Here is a 17172-nt window from a genome sequence, read left to right as displayed (position 1 = left end):
ATAAACATGCAAGACTAGAATATTTTTGCCTGTACAGATTGAAAATTGACTTGTTAAAATTTACAACTAGATCTACATTTTTACTTCCTTCATTGACAATGTTGTTGGCATCAGTGTGGATGCCTGTGTTCCTAATAAAATGATTTAACCATCAATTCACCACCCATCTATTTGCAGAAAAAATTAAAGAGGACGTGAAATAAATTTCTATCTATATAGTGACTGGACACTTGTGGTTAAATAAGGCCGGGGACATATTCATAAAATATTCAATTTCTGTTCTGTGCTGTCTGAAAATTGATAGATGTCCATTTGCACACCTGTGTCTCCCAATTTATACATTCAGTAAAAAAGGTCAATGAGATTCAAAGGTGATAAACTGACTGCAGAGCTGATTCACTTACTGTTTTATTCATGGACACATTGACTTGATAGGATTCATATTTTAAATAAAACTTTCAATAAAAAGGTTTATTTATTTGAATACATTCAGCTTAGATAGAGAGGGGTATATAAGATACTGTATGAGAGGATCCATCCACTGTATTTTCAACAAAGACCTGACCTGATTAAACCGCCTGCAGAGATGTTCTGTAACCTGATGTTGGCCTGTTCTGTTCTTCTGCTCTCCTGCAGTCACCTGCTGGCACATCCTGTCACAAACACAGCTGAGATGACCTACAGCAGCCCTGGTGAGTAAATCCAAACCAATTTGATATGTAAATGTGATATTTAAGATCGACAATTCCGAGTTTAATCACTCTAAAAAATAAATCTGTAAAATAACGGAGAAAGGACAGCCAGCAGCTTATTACACAGACTTTTTTTTTTATCATCAATTAACAGAAAATATATTTTAATTGATGGTGTGCGTACAGTAAAAAAACATTTCCTATTATTTAACCATTATTTTTCCGTTCTTTTGATAGTAAAATACAAGACATTCTCTGTATTTTAATGGTACTGTATAACATACTGTAAAAAAACTGTCGATTTTAATTTATTCAATAGAGTGTGTGGTAAAACAGGTCATTTTAATGTTGTATTTATGCCAAAAAACAGAACACTTTCAATCATTTAATGGTATATGTATAAAAACAGCAAATGTTAAATACATTTGCATAATAACAGAAAATGTACTGGCAGTTCATTACTTACCACTGAAAAAACTTTTTTGATTTTCATGACTTTGTTGCAGCCCCTAAAGATGTTGAGATCAAGATCCCAAAATGCAATTTGAAAATAACGGAGCAACACCTGTGAATCACATACTACGATAATTGATGTTAAAATATACAGTTAATCGACTGTTAATTTACGGATATTTCTTACAGTGTATGGTTGTCAACATGTTTAGTGTCAGGTCTCAGATGTGGTGATCCAACACAATACCAAAACTGTTTATGGTACAAAATTGAACAAAAATAATCTTGCAATGTTAAAAAAGTTTATGATGCTGATGCCCCCCCCCAAACTGAGGCAATTTCCAATATTAATAAGTGAAAAAAAATGAAGCCTGTTTGATTTTGGTTGTAGATTCAGTGGAAGATGCTGGAGTCGGTACGGATGATTTCATTGATCTCCTGCAGAGGGCAACAGTAGGACATTCACCGCTGCTCACCAGAGACAGTAAAATCCTTTATCTGAACCAGACATTTATTCAGTAAAAATGCAATTACACCTTTGATCAGAACACAGGAAGTTTTAATCCCTTGAATCCTTACACTGAATGCTCTTGTTCTTCCACAGGTTTAAAAATGTCTGGACAGATTCCAAAAGAAGCTTTGAAAGAGGTACAGCAAAGAAAAAAAAGAAATACTATAGATATATAGCAGTTCATCTGTTTTATAGGTTTTATTGTGTTTACATGGAGATATACCAACAAGTCTCTTTCTCCCTAGGTTCTGGTTGAGAAACCATATCGCCTAATGCCTGCCGGTTCTCTCTGGAGTAGCAGGAGACAGTTCAGGAAGAGAGGAAGTGGGGCTGACTGTTTCTGGAAGTATTGTGTTTGAGAAATATGTGAGCAAGAACATAAGGGGAAGAGTAACAGGGCTTGTTTTTCAAACACATACACAGTATGAGGACACAAACAAACTTCATTGGTACTCATATCTTATGGGAGAGCCCATAAGCCCTCAACTTCCAATTGGCTTTATTGCTTTTAAGAATATAAATACTAAACTAATTATATTTTCTACCCCTACTCAGGTTTTACTATATTGTAAGGTCATTTTTATACACACAGTGTACACCCCCCTCCACCCAAATACGCACGCCTAAAGGAAAAAACACAGTTGCTGTATGTTTTAATAACCTCTCCAAAATAAATGCAAAAAACGAAGTATTCACATATGTGTAGTTTCTTTTATTTCATGTCTTACATTTAGATCCTCATGCAAAGAGCATGCAAGTGAAATTGAGGTGTTTGCATAAACCTTCATTTAAATTTAAATATTGACAGTTCCTCAAATTATCCATCAGCCATGAAGGCTGGACATCCACTTAGAAGGGGTTAAGAAATTATCCCTGGATACATCCATGGACTTACTGATCACACAGAAAAGAAAAAGACCAGTCAAAGTTTGAGTTATTAAGTTGTTACTTTTGTCAAATCGAGTCAATAAGAACAGTTTTATTTCATTACCTGCTGTGGACTCTTGAGGGAAAAAATCTTTGCACTCCTAAACGCGGCAGGTCTCTCTTCTCTAAAGTCCCAGCATCGGGCCACTGCATCTCAGGAGAAACCATCGGCTCTGTGACGTATCCTTCCTGGCGGTCCGCTAGGAGCTCTACCAGCTAACAGCACATACAAATATTCAGTTTGTATGAATAAATGAAACTATAAAACAATGAAAGATATATGATTACCTTTCTAAATTTGTCTGCAGCAGAGTTTACAGGCTGACTGTGACACCACGAGACACACAGCAGCAACAGACAGAGTGATATGCCAAACCTTCCCATCATTATATAGCTGAGAAATAATGCACACACAACACAATACATTCAGGAAAGGATTTAAGTTCAATAAGTCCATCTATACACACTGATATGGTATTATATAATCTAAAATGTGTTTTGGATAGAAGTACCCAAATGAGTAAAAATTCATCTTTATTTTTTAAACACAAAACTTAATACTGTAATCAATCATATAATGTACTGTACTTAGATAAACAGTCATTTGATTTTCTAGCACATTTTATCCCAGGAGAGCTGACCAAAGTGCTGAACAGAGTAAAAGAGAGTTAAACAACATCAAGTTAAACAACACTGACAATAAAAAATAACTAAAATCAAATACAGAGATACATTTTCCTTGCAAGGTGGATGTCCAGTGGCAAAAGGCAGGGGCTGCACCTGAAAAAAGCCTTATCACCATTCGTTTTTTTTAAAACCATGAACGTAGGACAAATTAAAATGTCCTGTCATTTCAAATAAAAGAAATGTAAAAAGATCAGTAATGGGGTTTGATCATTAAGAGCTTTAAAAAAAAACAAAATTTTAAACTGGATCCTAAGATAGAACAGGAGCCAATGGAGGGATGCTAGAATTAGAATAACATGTTTTTTTTGCCCTGATCGACATCTTTGCAGCTGTATTTTGTAATAAAAGCATAAATAACCTTCTTAAATTTTCAAAAAGAAATAACCAGTAAACTGATTAAAAGCTTTCATAACAATAGAGTATCTTTGCTTCGTCATGCAAGGTTAAGAGTCCAGGGCAGGATGACACCAAGATTCCTGATCTTGAAGAAAATTGAGGGAAAAATGATCATTATTGAGACCACTTCTCAATTTTGTTGAACCAAAGATGATCATTTCCATTTTGTCCTTATAAAGTTATCTGATGCATTTCTTAATGAAACTTAATGCTAAACAATGAAATGAGTAGCACCGAAAATCAAAAAAAAAAAAAAATTACAAACAAAAAGATTTTGCTTACCTGACAGCAGAAATTTCCAGTTGTACGGTGGACTGAGGCTACAGTAAGGAAGTATCACAATTTATATCATCAGCATCTCTGACCAGTAACTACAGTATGTGCTTGGATGCCGAGGGCAGTTACCCGGCCCATAAACCCTGCCAGTAACTGACCACATAACTGTCCCCTCTTCTGTCCTCAATAATAAAACAAAAATGCATCTTCAGCACAAACATATTTGCAGATGCAGCAGTCATTTCTTGTTATCATAAGGTTTTATAGTTATCAAGCATCACACAAAATAACTAAAAATTAACTAACCATTGGTATAATGAATCCTCAACACTAAATAAAAGCCCAAGGACAACTAGTTTTTCTTCTTTAGATGTGATCTTGCATAATCAATTTGTACAAAAATTTTTTTTTATTTTTTTTACAAAAAGTATAAAATTCTTGTCATCTTTTCCAATTAATTTGTCACATTCTAAAACAACTATCAGGTGGTCAAACGAAGCCAAACTCAACAATTCAACCCTAAATGCAATTATACGGTATATGTGTCAGTTGGTGCATTACATTAGCAGCATATCCCCAGGGGGAACACATAGTGATCAAAAATGTTTACCTTGAATGCACCGTTTTGATAAAAGCATCAGCAGAATGTATGAATGTGAATATAAACAAATATAAATATTATTAGTGGATATAAAGTGGATCAAACCCTTGTCTAAAGTTGTTCTAAAATTTTGATTAAATGGGACGTTTCGCAAGACTTTTCTAAAGATGTCAAATAAATCTTTGGTGTCTTTTGTGTTTCACATTTTTAGGTTGATCCAAATATAGCACTTAAACATGGAAAAAGTCTTTTTATGACATGATCCACTGTACAAGTAGTATATTTTGTGCAAATGCATAAACCTGAAGGTCTGATTGATCTCATCACAATCTGAAAACATTTCAAAGGCCATCTTAACATGCTTCAGTGGAAACAATCATTTTACGCAGCACCCGAAAATAGTCCCCTTAGTATCTTTCAATAGCAGGGGACTATTTTCAGGCCCTTCGTAATATCATTGCGCCTCCTACACTATGTAACTACAGAAGAGTCAAGATTTATCTAGGAAAAATGTCAAAACTCTTTTGTTATATTTTAGCGTGATGCTAATGGTCTAATCAGATTGAATTTATGCTAAAAGTGGTAGCGCCATACCTGGAGATCAGCTGAATGGATTCCAAAACGGTAAAAATCAAATGTTTAACTCTAGGGGAGCTGGAAAAGTAAAATATTTTCAAAAAAAGTGGAGAGTCCCTTTAAAACAGTGTTCACAAAATCATAAATATTTCTGACAACAATTACAATAAAGTTGTATTTTTTTAAATTAGTAAATGCATTAGCTAACCTCAACTTGCAATGTGCAATATAGTTCTTCAGCATTTATTAATCTTTGGTAATGTTAGTTAATGCCAATACAATAATTCATGTTAGTTCATTGTGCATTCACAGCTGCAACTTTAGATTTGAAAGATTAATAAATGCTGTAGTGGTATTATTCATTGTTAGCAAGTTCATGTTATGTTACATATTTTTTATTGAGATATTTCATAATGTTTTATTTCCAAGTTTATGTTAAAGGTATTGCGGAGGATTTTCTTTTTCCGGGTGGATCATCAAGACTATTGGTCCTCCTAGTTGTCAATCAGGAGTGTTGTGCAATTGCATTTTTTTAAAAAGTGGAGAAGGTGGTTCTTTTCTAAAATTCGAGAAAATCCTCCGCTTTAAATTGAACCCACCAAAGCACACATAAAGGACTGTATAAATACAGGTAATCAATGAAATGAAAGGTCATGCCGAAAGCAAGTGGTTTTTTTTTTTTGTTTTCCCCTTTTATTATTTTACAGCAGAGAGAATATAAAGCATTCAGAAAACATCTTTCATATTTTAAGGGCAATTCAAAACATTTTGCATGGCTTCAGCAGCTGAATTCACTTTATTAACATCCATCAATTCAGTGACTCTTTAACATGCACAATTACAAAAATAAACCGTTCAAACCAGGGCAAGGAAGAAAACGAAGACATCGAAACGAAAAAGGAACGGAAACAAGTCGAACTCAATGGGGTATCGGGAAGGGAGAGGGCTACATAATCGAGAAAGACAGAGAGAAAGACAGCTAGAGGAGAGGAAAGATCTAACACTAGTTTAACATGCAAAGTGTAGAGAGCCCCAAGTGTAGCTTGTAATAAAGGCAGGGCCGTTATTTTCTGGATTTCCAAAGGGATGAAAACGTGCAGCTCCGTGAAGGGTGTCGTATAAGCGCTGTCCTTAAACTACCGCATTCTAATCTCACAATACTGGCATTTGCATAAGAGTCAGCTACGTGTGTCCGATACATCACAGTCCCCATTAGATCTACTGGTCGTTGCTTATTGCTCTGTGTCCATGAGTGTTAAAACTAGTGGGATAATTTCCAGGGCCTCGGTTATCCTTTGTGTCTACCTTTCTAAAAACCTAGAAGTAAAGGCAGTCTCTATTAGTAGTCGGTGATGTCACAGAAAAACAAAAACCATGAGGTATCTTCTGTGGGCTGAGCTAAAGCATTCCAGATCAAAGTGGAATTCTCAAAACAAATCCGTATGAGGTTACAGCCGTTCATCTAAAGCTACAGTAACTGTTGTGATGATGTTGTGTACTCTCAGATGGAGTATATATACGGCAGTGTGACTATATGATCGAGAAGGTGCAGGAGTTTTGCACCGCCGAAACATCCATGCGTATTTACACAGCTATCAGACACGTTTGTATTCGTTCAAGTGCCAACTCAGCTCACATAGTTGATCAAAATAAAACCGAACAGCATGACGTATTGAGAATCACAGTAATTTGATCAGGACGGTCTGGCTCGTTTCCCTATAAGCAGCAGCTAATTTTCAAGCGACCTGCTCTACTTCTTTTTCTCCTGTTTGGCACCTGAGTTAGGATTCACACCCGAGGTTTCATCTGCACTAGTGCCACGGACACTTGGACGTGGAGATGGACACAGTTCGGTGGTGTGTTTTTATATGAGGTACACGTTTTTTTTGACCTGTCTCTGTAAATTAACGGTAAGTGAAGTGAAACTTAATGCGATTTAAAACTAAACAGGAAGCCGAATCCTATCGGAAATAAAGACTTAAGTTAAATATGAGCCAGCGGTTTGACTGCAAGTTACTTGTCCATTAGAAGCCCTCAAACTTTTGCAACCCATGAAACCAACTGCTTTCCAGAACAGTATTTCTTCTACCAAATCTACAAAAATAAGCATGCTTTGGGTGCCGTAAAGACGCCCGGTTATCTATGTTACCCATGCAAGCATAATAAGACTCGAGTTGCCACCGCAGTGCATTAGCTGACAACCTTAACTGTTTTCGGAATGGTGAACGCAAGGCAAGCCCTCAGAATATCTGGCAGTTCCAATAGAGGACACAAGTTAAATAAGACAAAGACATGAACTCACGGTGCAATGGCATGAAATAACAGAGGGAATGTGCAGACATGATAGGAAATAAAACCGACATAATTCATTTCGTGCCAATGCCAGTAATTCTCTCATAAACCTCGCATGCTGAAACACTTCTTGCTGGAGTGAAAATATGATCAGGCACTTCCAACATAAGAACTCTGAAGAAATGAAAAGGCGAATACAGAAGATGGAGGAATCTGAAGTCTTAAAGATATTTGTGCATCATCTTGATTATTTTCTGACAAGAATTTGATAACTTTGTTCTAAGTAACATTACTGCAATGTTTACTCATCTTTGGAGGTCCATCAGTCCCTAGACATCAACGTTTTAGCACCAAAAGACTCGCTCGGTATAGCAGTGTTGGTTTGAAAGAGGTCACTGACACTGTTGGCATTGTTTCAGCTTCTGTGTGAGAGATGAACTGTCATTACGGTCAACTCGGAAGATTTGATCGAAATCATATAGTATACTTACAGTAAAGGTGCATAATGCTGCTATAAGGTCCAGTATCCATCATAAATAAAAGAAATTTTACAGCGTTGCTTTAAAAAGGGGACATTTCACAAGACTTTTTTAAGATGTAAAATAAATATTAGGTGTCCCCAGAGTACATATGTGAAGTTTAAGCTGAAAATATCATATAGTTAATTTATTATAACATGTTAAAATTGCCACTTTGTAGGTGTGAGCAAAAATGTGCCGTTTATGTGTGTCCTTTAAAATGCAAATGAGCTGATCTATGCACTTAATGGCAGTGCTGTGGTTGGATAGTGCAGATTAAGGGGTGGTATTATCCCCTTGTGACATCACAGGGGGAGCCAAATTTCAATGTTTACATCATTTTCTAGATTGATAGAGAAACTGGGGACCCAATTATAGCACTTAAACAAAAAAAAGTCAGATTTTCATGATATGTCCCCTTTAACATGTTTGGGCCATAAAACACATAACAATAAAATATACAGTATAAATACAACCTAATGGGATATGTGATAAAATGCATTTTGAATTGCACCATCATGTGAGACCTGTGCATGAATTTGAGAAGTGAATTGATCACATTTTACTATGATTATCTGTTCAGCAATAATGAACCTTTGTTAAGCGGTAGCATTCACATTACTTGGCACCGTTGGCAAAAAGATTCTTGGTAGCCCCAAAAAACAAACAAACGAATAGATGTAAACATAACCATTTTTTGTCTAATGATCATTTTGCCATTTCTCCTACAGTACCTCATAAATACAATATTTTTCATAATTGCAGGAAAGTCATGCTTTAGCAAAATGTTCTTCTCAAGAACATTCAAAGTAAAATAAAATACTCTTATAGTGAAATAGTTTTACAGAGCATAGCCACTAATGCTTTTGATCATCTTTTTTTGTATCTTTGATCGTTTTTGTCATGCACATACAGTAGCTTGACTTTATCCCAGGTATTTACATTATGTACAAACGATACAACCATACTTCTTAGGCATTCGAACAAAACTATACAAATATTCAGATTTTTGATGCTAATCTGTTTTGATCCCTTTCAATGAGTAAAATAATATATTTCTAAAATACATTCCTGCTTCGATAAATGTTTTACTCCGCGTACCAGCAATCCTCGTTATATACATGAAACCGCTCAATTGTCAAAAATATGGATCTGTCTAACCCTCAGGTGTGGAGACCCCTCGAAGTATGTTAAATATATCAAGGCAATGTTTGTAACTTTTGCTAAAAACTAATGACCTTAAGAAGAAGATGAAGCCTTACGGGGAAGGGAAAACTAAATCTTGTGGCATTGGGTGTCTCCAGTACATTCACAGAGTTTAAAAAAATCTTTCTTGCCTTGTTTCAAACATACATAAGATCTGCCTGGAGCGAGAGATCCATCGCTATGTGATTTCATTGGGCTTAGTTTTGGCAAACATCATCAATTTAAAAACAGTTATTGATTTCATTTGTATACTTCTCGACTGAAATCAAATCAGCATTGGACGCATCACCGGGGTTTGCTTATTTGACTCCTACATTCATCAGCTGCCCACTTCTCTTGTAGTAAGAAGATGGGTGACTATTAGGAACATTAATGAATGAGGATTGAAGAACGTAGAAAAACTAATTCATAAACTATTCATTGTTTTTGGTAACAATTTGACCCACTGAACATGACATTTCGTCTTTGAAACACACTTTGAACAGGCCCGGCCATGTTTTTGTGTCGACTCCATATTTTGTCCTCATCTTCCTCTGCCTTTCCTTCGTGAGCCACTGAAGAGCAAAACTTCATCCATTCTGTTTATCCTTCAAACGAAGCAATCCTCAAAAATGACAATGAGATCCATTGAAAAGTGCAAAAAATGCCAAGAAGCGAATGTTATTCCTCCTAAAAACGTCATTTAAAGTTTGTCTGATCCACAGCTGTTGGCTCCTCCTTCATAAAAGAAACATTGAAGGAATAAAGAGATATGAAATAAAGGTGGTAGTTTAGTAGCAGTAGTATCAGTCATACAGTAGCGGTAAGAGTTTCAGTGTTCTTGCTGTTATTTTTTTCCACTTGTAAAACGTCTCTGGTTGAAACCGAAAAGATGAACAGAAGAGTCTGGAGAGTAATGTCACATTGGGAGGGGGCTCTTCTGGACGCTCTCATGTTCCTTGGCCTTTCTCAACTCTCTCGCTCTGAAAAAACAACAGATTGGCATTAAGGAACACAGGTGAAACATCTCACATTAGTTTATTTTAAGCAGACCAGGCCGAAACAGAACTGAACACAGCTGTGCAATGACAGTTTTGAACAGCAGATGCTACACACACTGATTTCACTCGGTAAGTGAACTGTATATCAAACACTTCTGCTGTATTATACTGCAAAAGACATTTGACCTGAACCTTATAAAGACCCTTTAAAACATTTGGGAAGTTGTATTTACAATACACAGAAGTTCTCAGATTGTCACTAAAGATTTGCCCATTTTCTTCATTGCCTCACCCTGTAAATTCTTTGCTAAGTTGATATACAGTAAAAAAAAGCTTAAAATAGACTGCATTTCATTTAATACATAAATTCACTGTGAATCACTGAAACCTTTTAATCTTATCTACTTCAACTGATTCTTTTGTCAATGTTGTAAAATCTAGATAGATAGACAGACAGGTAGATAGATGGATAGACAGCTAGACAGACAGACAGACAGAGATAGATAGTCAGACAGATATATAGATGGATAGACAGAGAGATGAACTGGTAGATAGATAGATAGACAGATATATGTACAAATAGACAGACAGGTAGATATATAGATAGCTAGATAGACAGACAGAAAGATGGATAGATAGACAGACAGACAGACAGATGGATAGCTAGATAGAAAGATAGATAGATAGACAGACAGGCAGACATAGATAGATTGATGGATGGATGGATGGATGGATGGATGCACAAACAGACGGACAGGTAGATAGCTAGATAGATAGATGGACAGATAGATAAACATAAAGACAAACAGACAGACAGATAGATAGACAGACAGACAGACAGACAGGCAGACAGACAAAAAGATGAACTGATGAACAGATAGATATACAGACACATGGAAATATAGAAAGACAGACAGACAGACAGATATAGATAGATGGATGGATGGATAGATAGACAGACGGACAGGTAGATAGCTAGATAGACAGACAGACATAAAGACAGATAGATAGATATATAGATAGCTAGATAGACAGACAGGTAGATATATAGACAGACAGACATAGACAGACAGGCATACAGACAGACAGACAGACAGACATAAAGACATGGAAAGATAGATAGACAGACAGATATAGATAGATGATAGATATATGGATGAATGGATGGATGGATGGATGGATAGATAGACAGACAGACAGACGGACAGGTAGATAGCTAGATAGACAGACAGACATAAAGACAGACATAAAGACAGACAGATATATAGATAGCTAGATAGATAGACAGACAGACAGACAGACAGACAGACAAATAGATAGATCGAGATAAATAGATACAAATAGATAGACAGATAGACAGACAGACATAGACAGACAGACAGAAAGAAAGACAGACAGGTATAAATAGATAGATGGATAGATAGATAGACAGACAGACAGACAGACAGACAGACAGATATAGATAGATGGATGGATGGATGGATAGATAGACCGACAGATGGACAGGTAGATTGCTAGATAGACAGACAGACATATAGACAGATAGATATATAGATAGCTAGATAGACAGACAGGTAGATATATAGACAGACAAAGACAGACTGCTAGCTGACAGACACATGGAAAGATAGATAGACAGACAGACAGATATAGATAGATGGATGGATGGATGGACAGATAGATGGACAGACAGACAGACAGGTAGATAGCTAGATAGACAGACAGACAGACATACAGACATAAAGACAGACAGATATATAGTTAGCTAGATAGATAGACAGACAGGTAGATAGATAGAGATAAATAGATACAGATAGATAGATAGACAGAAAGACATAGATAGACAGAAAGACAGACAGGCAGATATAGATATGGATAGATAGATAGATAGATAGATAGATAGATAGATAGATAGATAGATAGATAGATAGATAGATAGATAGATAGATAGATAGATAGATAGATAGATAGATAGATAGATAGATAGATAGAGAGATAGAGAGATAGATAGACTGATTAATTGAGTGATAGAGTGTCAGTTCCCATATATGGAAGAAAACAGACTTGACATCTAACTGGCCTTGCATTCTCCCAACTTAAGTACTTTTTCCCAGCATGCCTCATGATCAAAAAGCAAGACCTATCATTATCATCATGCAAGACAGTTTACACCAAACAACCTTCAGTTCTTCAGAATTTCCTTTTTATGAATAAAGAAGTACAGAAACTGAGACAGGAGAAAAGGTGTCACTGTGGTTAGTGTAAAGCAAGACCCCGCTGATCCGAAACCCTCAGGCATCTGCGCTTCAGGTTGGTAGCTGTCATGCAAGCAGGCATCAAGCAAAAGTGATGGAAGAGGCAAAACATGGGTCTTTTTGTGAGTGTGACGGGCGAGACAAAGATAGGAGAAGGACATACTAAATCGCTAAGGCTGCACTCACCCGCTTGAATAGTCTATGGTCCATCAAGGGGCTTAGCGTTAACAGCAAAACAACACCAGACAGCTATTAGCACACAGCAAATATCATGATGGAGAGGAAGGGGAAAGGAAAAGAGGCGCCAAGTGGAGGAAGGAGGAGGGAAAGGGAAGTGCACCTATCACTAAAGCACTCATGAATAATACACAGGAAAAAATAAATATATTTACAGTCCTACTGTAACTAAACAAACAGCACATTAACTAAAACCAAAAAGCTTCTGGTTTTTATATGACAAAGGAAGAATTGCAGTAAAATGGTGTGACCAGTAGGGGGCGATGTGGCAGTGGGACAATACCTGTGACGGCAACGTCTGAGAAACCTCATGATCTTGCGGGCGGCCTGATCTTGCCTCTTACTGAGCAAACTGCTTCTGAAACAGAAACACAAGCATCGATCTTGTACGCTACATTTAATTTGCACATTACATCTTGTACATTAACGAAATGTCTTGCAGGGCAAAGCTCAGAACAGGAATGCCATCCGGAACAGATTCATAAGCCACACTGGTTTATTATAGTGCATCAAGCATAAGTTGGAATCAAATTTGGGATGCGGTTACAGGACAATCATTTATCTCAGGTCAATAAATTGGAGTGCTGAGCTAGCAGCTGTGGAGTTATGGGTGGTACCTGAGTTTGTGCTGGACCAGCGCGCTGGTGGCAGTTCGGCGTCGAGGCCGCAGCCTGCCGAACTCTTTGTAGCTGCGGTAGCATTGCTGGATCAGCACGGCCGCCCTTCGGCTCTGCTGGAACTTCTTCTGCTCATGGTAGCTGCGAAACTTACTCTGGATAAGGATGGCGGCCTGCGTCATCTTTTTATAAAGTGCATACTGACACACACAAAGACACAAATTACTAAAATAAGCGCCTTTTTCTTGACTCACAATGCTGGTAAATGCACATTTTGCAAAAAATTTGCAAAAGCTGTCACTAGGGCGGTACCATTTAGGTACAGTTTTGGTACAAATATAAACCAGTGAGGTACTAATTTTTATTGTAAGGTACAGTATATTAAAAGGGTACCGCCACAGTGACAAATTTTGTACCTTGTATTTTGAGAGTGTATATACAATATATTACTGATACTTTTATGGTGCATTCGTGTTATTTTAAAGTCCCCCTATGGTGAAAATTAAGCTTTTAATGTTGTTTATACGACTATATGGTGTTTTTAATGTTCCAAGACAAACTATGTGCAGATTTATCAGTCAACATCATTGCTAAAGTTCACAAAAGTCTCAACACGAAGTTTGAAACGCCTCTGTTTTCATTTTGCATTTTGTAACCTATCACGACAACGCCACAGCTGGTGTGAATGAGTGGAGGTAGAGACTCATTTGCATATTTATGAGGTCTGTGTATTTAAAATGAAACAAGGGTGTAGTAGATTCAAGCTATTTGAAAACCAGTTAAAGCTATTTACAAGTTATTTTAACAAAACAAAACAAAAACATTTAACAATGGTATAAATATTAGTTCTGAGGAATAAAATTTTTGACTACAGAGGGACTTTAAAGCTCAATTGCAAAAATACAGTATCTCTTGACATTTTTGTTTTTTATAACTAGGGCTGTCAAAATATTAATCGCGATTAATCGCATACAAAATAAAAGTTTGTGTTTGTTTGTGTATTGTGTGTAATTATTATGTACATACATGTATAAATTAAGTTATTTGTGTATATTTTTTAAAAATTAAATGTAATATAAATATATCAAAATCTAAATAAATAAATATATATATATATATATATATATATATATATATATATATATATATATATATATATATATATATATATATATATATATATATATATATATATATATATTTATATTTATTTTTATTTATTTATTTAGATTTATATTTATTTTTATTTATTTATTTAGATTTTGATATATTTTATATTACATTTAATTTTTTAAAAATATACACAAATAACTTAATAACTTATATATATATATATATATATATATATATATATATATATATATATATACATATATATATATATACATATATATATATACATATATATATATACATACATATATATATATATACATATATATATATATACACATATATATATACACATATATATATACACATATATATATACACACATATATATACACATATATATATACACATATATATATACACATATATATATATATATATATATATATATATATATATATATATATATATATATATATATATATATATATATATATATATATATATATATATATATATTCATGTAAATGACATATGTGCATGTGTTTGTATTTATATATACAAAATAATTACACACAGTGCACGCACATATATTATTCAAAAACAAACTTTTATTTTGTATGCAATTAATCATGATTAATCTTTTGACAGCCCTATTTATAACATAAATTGTGCAAAAATGTACTAATTTAAACTTATTAACACCGGTTTCACACAGCAAGAGTGAGCAGTGCATGTTTTTTACGGCGCCCATGTTAAAGCATGCACACCACACGCGTGAGCAGCGCGTGCTCGCGTGGCAGGGGCGTCACTGAAGCAGCAGTGCTGCGATCGTTTCGACGTTGGTTCTATTTTAAATGCTGCTCACGCTCAATTAAAGTGACAGTGCATTGTTAATGGTTTAAATTGTCGTGGATTGACGCAAATTTTTTTTATTTTACCATAAAATCATAAATGTGACGCCGTGTGTGTTTCAAACGGTCATGATGTTGAGCAATTTAAAAGAAAGCAATGAAATATTTAAAAACACCAGAAGACTGCGCTGTCATTCACTCTCGGCCCAGCACTAAATAAGTCCTCATCTATCTTAATAATCTTCAGAGAAACAGATACATCTATAACTCTAAATCTTATGTTTAAACTGTTGAAGGGAAAAAAACGATCGACTGTTTCATGCTGTCAATCACTGAGTTAATTTTTTTATTTTATCGTAAAACTTAAGAGAATAAGATTTTTAATAATGTGCCATGGGGTTTTTATGTCTATAATTGTGTATTGTGTCTATATCTGTCATTACACGGGCCAGAACAGCACAAAAACAACAGTGTGGATTAAACAAATCACAGTTATATAATTTACACTGACCTTTTAAAAAGCATCTTGAAGAGGTTTTGCTCATAAATGCATGTAAAATAAAGTAATGTGAACTTGAGATTTTTATACTGTTATTAAACTGTACAGTATGCGCTGCAACGCAGCTGGTGTGAAAGCACAATGGCCATGCGCTGCTCACCCCCGATTTCCACCGACTGCGGAACGGCTGCGGATCCGTTGCGGAACGGCGGCGGAGTCAATCGGTTTCCATTCAAGTCAATGTGTGTATTTCCACTGACTGCGCTCCGAATCCGTCACAGCTCCGGCCATCCGCAGCCCTCCGGCACAAATACGCAGAGCTTTTTTTGACGGATGCCGGACAGCTCCGCAGGGCGGAGCCATGACTTTATCGCGTGATCATACCTGAATTCACGAGAACTCGTGTCTTTTTTTTATTAAATCTTTGCAATACAAACATTACAAACACACACAAATAAAGTCATTAATACTGAAACAACAAATAATAGACAGGAACAGAGCCAGAGGGAGTTTCAAATAAATACATTAAAGATAGATCATATATAAATGTTTTAGCAGCCTTCTTATTTTTTAAATTTTGGATGGATTTGATGTACTGCACTGTCTACGCGAGATCTCGTGTTGTGATCTGGGCTGGTTTGTAAAAACGTCATAATTCAACGGCATAATGGGCAGAGACAGAACTAGGTATCGCGCGATCATCATGTGAATTTGCGAGACCTCATGAGTCCTCGTCACTTCAGCACGCAGCCGCTCTGCAACAAAAACGGAACTGGTGGGTATTGACGGACGGCAGAGTGCGGAGACGTAACGCAGCGGAGCTATTCTGCAGCCGCTCCGCAGTCGGTGGAAATCCGGGGTCACGCTACGCATACGCGCTGCTCACGCTACGCATACGCGCTGCTCACGCTACGCATACGCGCTGCTCACGCTACGCATAGACGCTGCTCACGCTACGCATACGCGCTGCTCACGCTACGCATACGCGCTGCTCATGCTTGCGGTGTGAAACTGGCATAAATCTTTCTCTAACCTAGACAAAATCTTCTCTGAAATAATGCATAAAAGTGAATGGATTATAGTAAGTTACCTTCAAGGCTATCCATGTTAGCTTGTAAAGGTACAAAAAACAGTTTTGTGAATGGAAAACCTTGCAATCAATTGTCCATGCAGTCGAGATTTCTTAGATTTACATCTAAATAACGTTGAGCAATACATTAGGCTTTAAAATGGACTCAAAAGCAAAGAACCACCAATGTCAGAGTATCTTAAAGGATTACCTGCTTGTACTTCCTGTAACAGCGCTGAATGACAGCGGTGGCAACTTCCTGTTGCTCTCGCAGTGGGCGTCCCTGCAGGGGACAAGGAGAGGAAAAGGGTTGGTTGGAGGAAATGGCAACCCACACATGGTCAGCACCTGGGAGATGCCGACTAGGCTGTCTCATCCATACACAGGAGAGAGAAGGAATAAAGAGAGAAGAC

At 36.2% G+C, this 17172-nt stretch overlaps 2 protein-coding genes and 1 long non-coding RNA gene across 15 annotated transcripts in view; 1 reads left to right on the top strand and 2 right to left on the bottom strand.

Moving 5' to 3' along the window:
* The first annotated feature begins 566 nt into the window (after window positions 1-566).
* uts2a (urotensin 2, alpha) lies at window positions 567-2265 on the top strand. The gene is made up of 4 exons (XM_065286665.1): window positions 567-692; window positions 1537-1629; window positions 1750-1793; window positions 1902-2265. Exons 1-4 carry the CDS (start codon window positions 587-589, stop codon window positions 2013-2015), a joined length of 357 nt encoding a protein of 118 aa, XP_065142737.1. The 5' UTR covers window positions 567-586; the 3' UTR covers window positions 2016-2265.
* A 95-nt stretch (window positions 2266-2360) lies between these two features.
* LOC135776046 (uncharacterized) lies at window positions 2361-2983 on the bottom strand. Its single transcript, XR_010544020.1, has 3 exons — window positions 2872-2983; window positions 2648-2799; window positions 2361-2550 (listed from the first exon to the last, which is right to left on the bottom strand). It is a non-coding gene; the product is annotated as an uncharacterized lncRNA (long non-coding RNA).
* Window positions 2984-5789: 2806 nt separating this feature from the next.
* Window positions 5790-17172, bottom strand: part of camta1a (calmodulin binding transcription activator 1a) — a 469448-nt gene continuing 458065 nt past the window's right edge. For 5 of the 13 annotated variants that reach the window (XM_065285524.1, XM_065285520.2, XM_065285528.1 and 2 more), the window contains 6 exons: window positions 16971-17042; window positions 16781-16801; window positions 13225-13424; window positions 12891-12965; window positions 12557-12587; window positions 5790-10097 (listed from right to left, as the gene is read on the bottom strand). In XM_065285524.1, coding sequence (XP_065141596.1) covers window positions 10065-10097; window positions 12557-12587; window positions 12891-12965; window positions 13225-13424; window positions 16781-16801; window positions 16971-17042 — 432 coding nt within the window. In that variant the 3' untranslated portion in view covers window positions 5790-10064. The remainder of the gene's footprint in view (window positions 10098-12556; window positions 12588-12890; window positions 12966-13224; window positions 13425-16780; window positions 16802-16970; window positions 17043-17172) is intronic. The other 8 variants (XM_065285525.1, XM_065285532.1, XM_065285526.1 and 5 more) reach the window with 6 other exon arrangements.

Source organism: Paramisgurnus dabryanus, chromosome 21, assembly GCF_030506205.2.
Source record: "Paramisgurnus dabryanus chromosome 21, PD_genome_1.1, whole genome shotgun sequence".
NCBI lineage: Eukaryota > Metazoa > Chordata > Actinopteri > Cypriniformes > Cobitidae > Paramisgurnus > Paramisgurnus dabryanus.
Note: the sequence above shows the minus strand (reverse complement) of the source record. Positions and strands in the feature narration are given on the sequence as shown.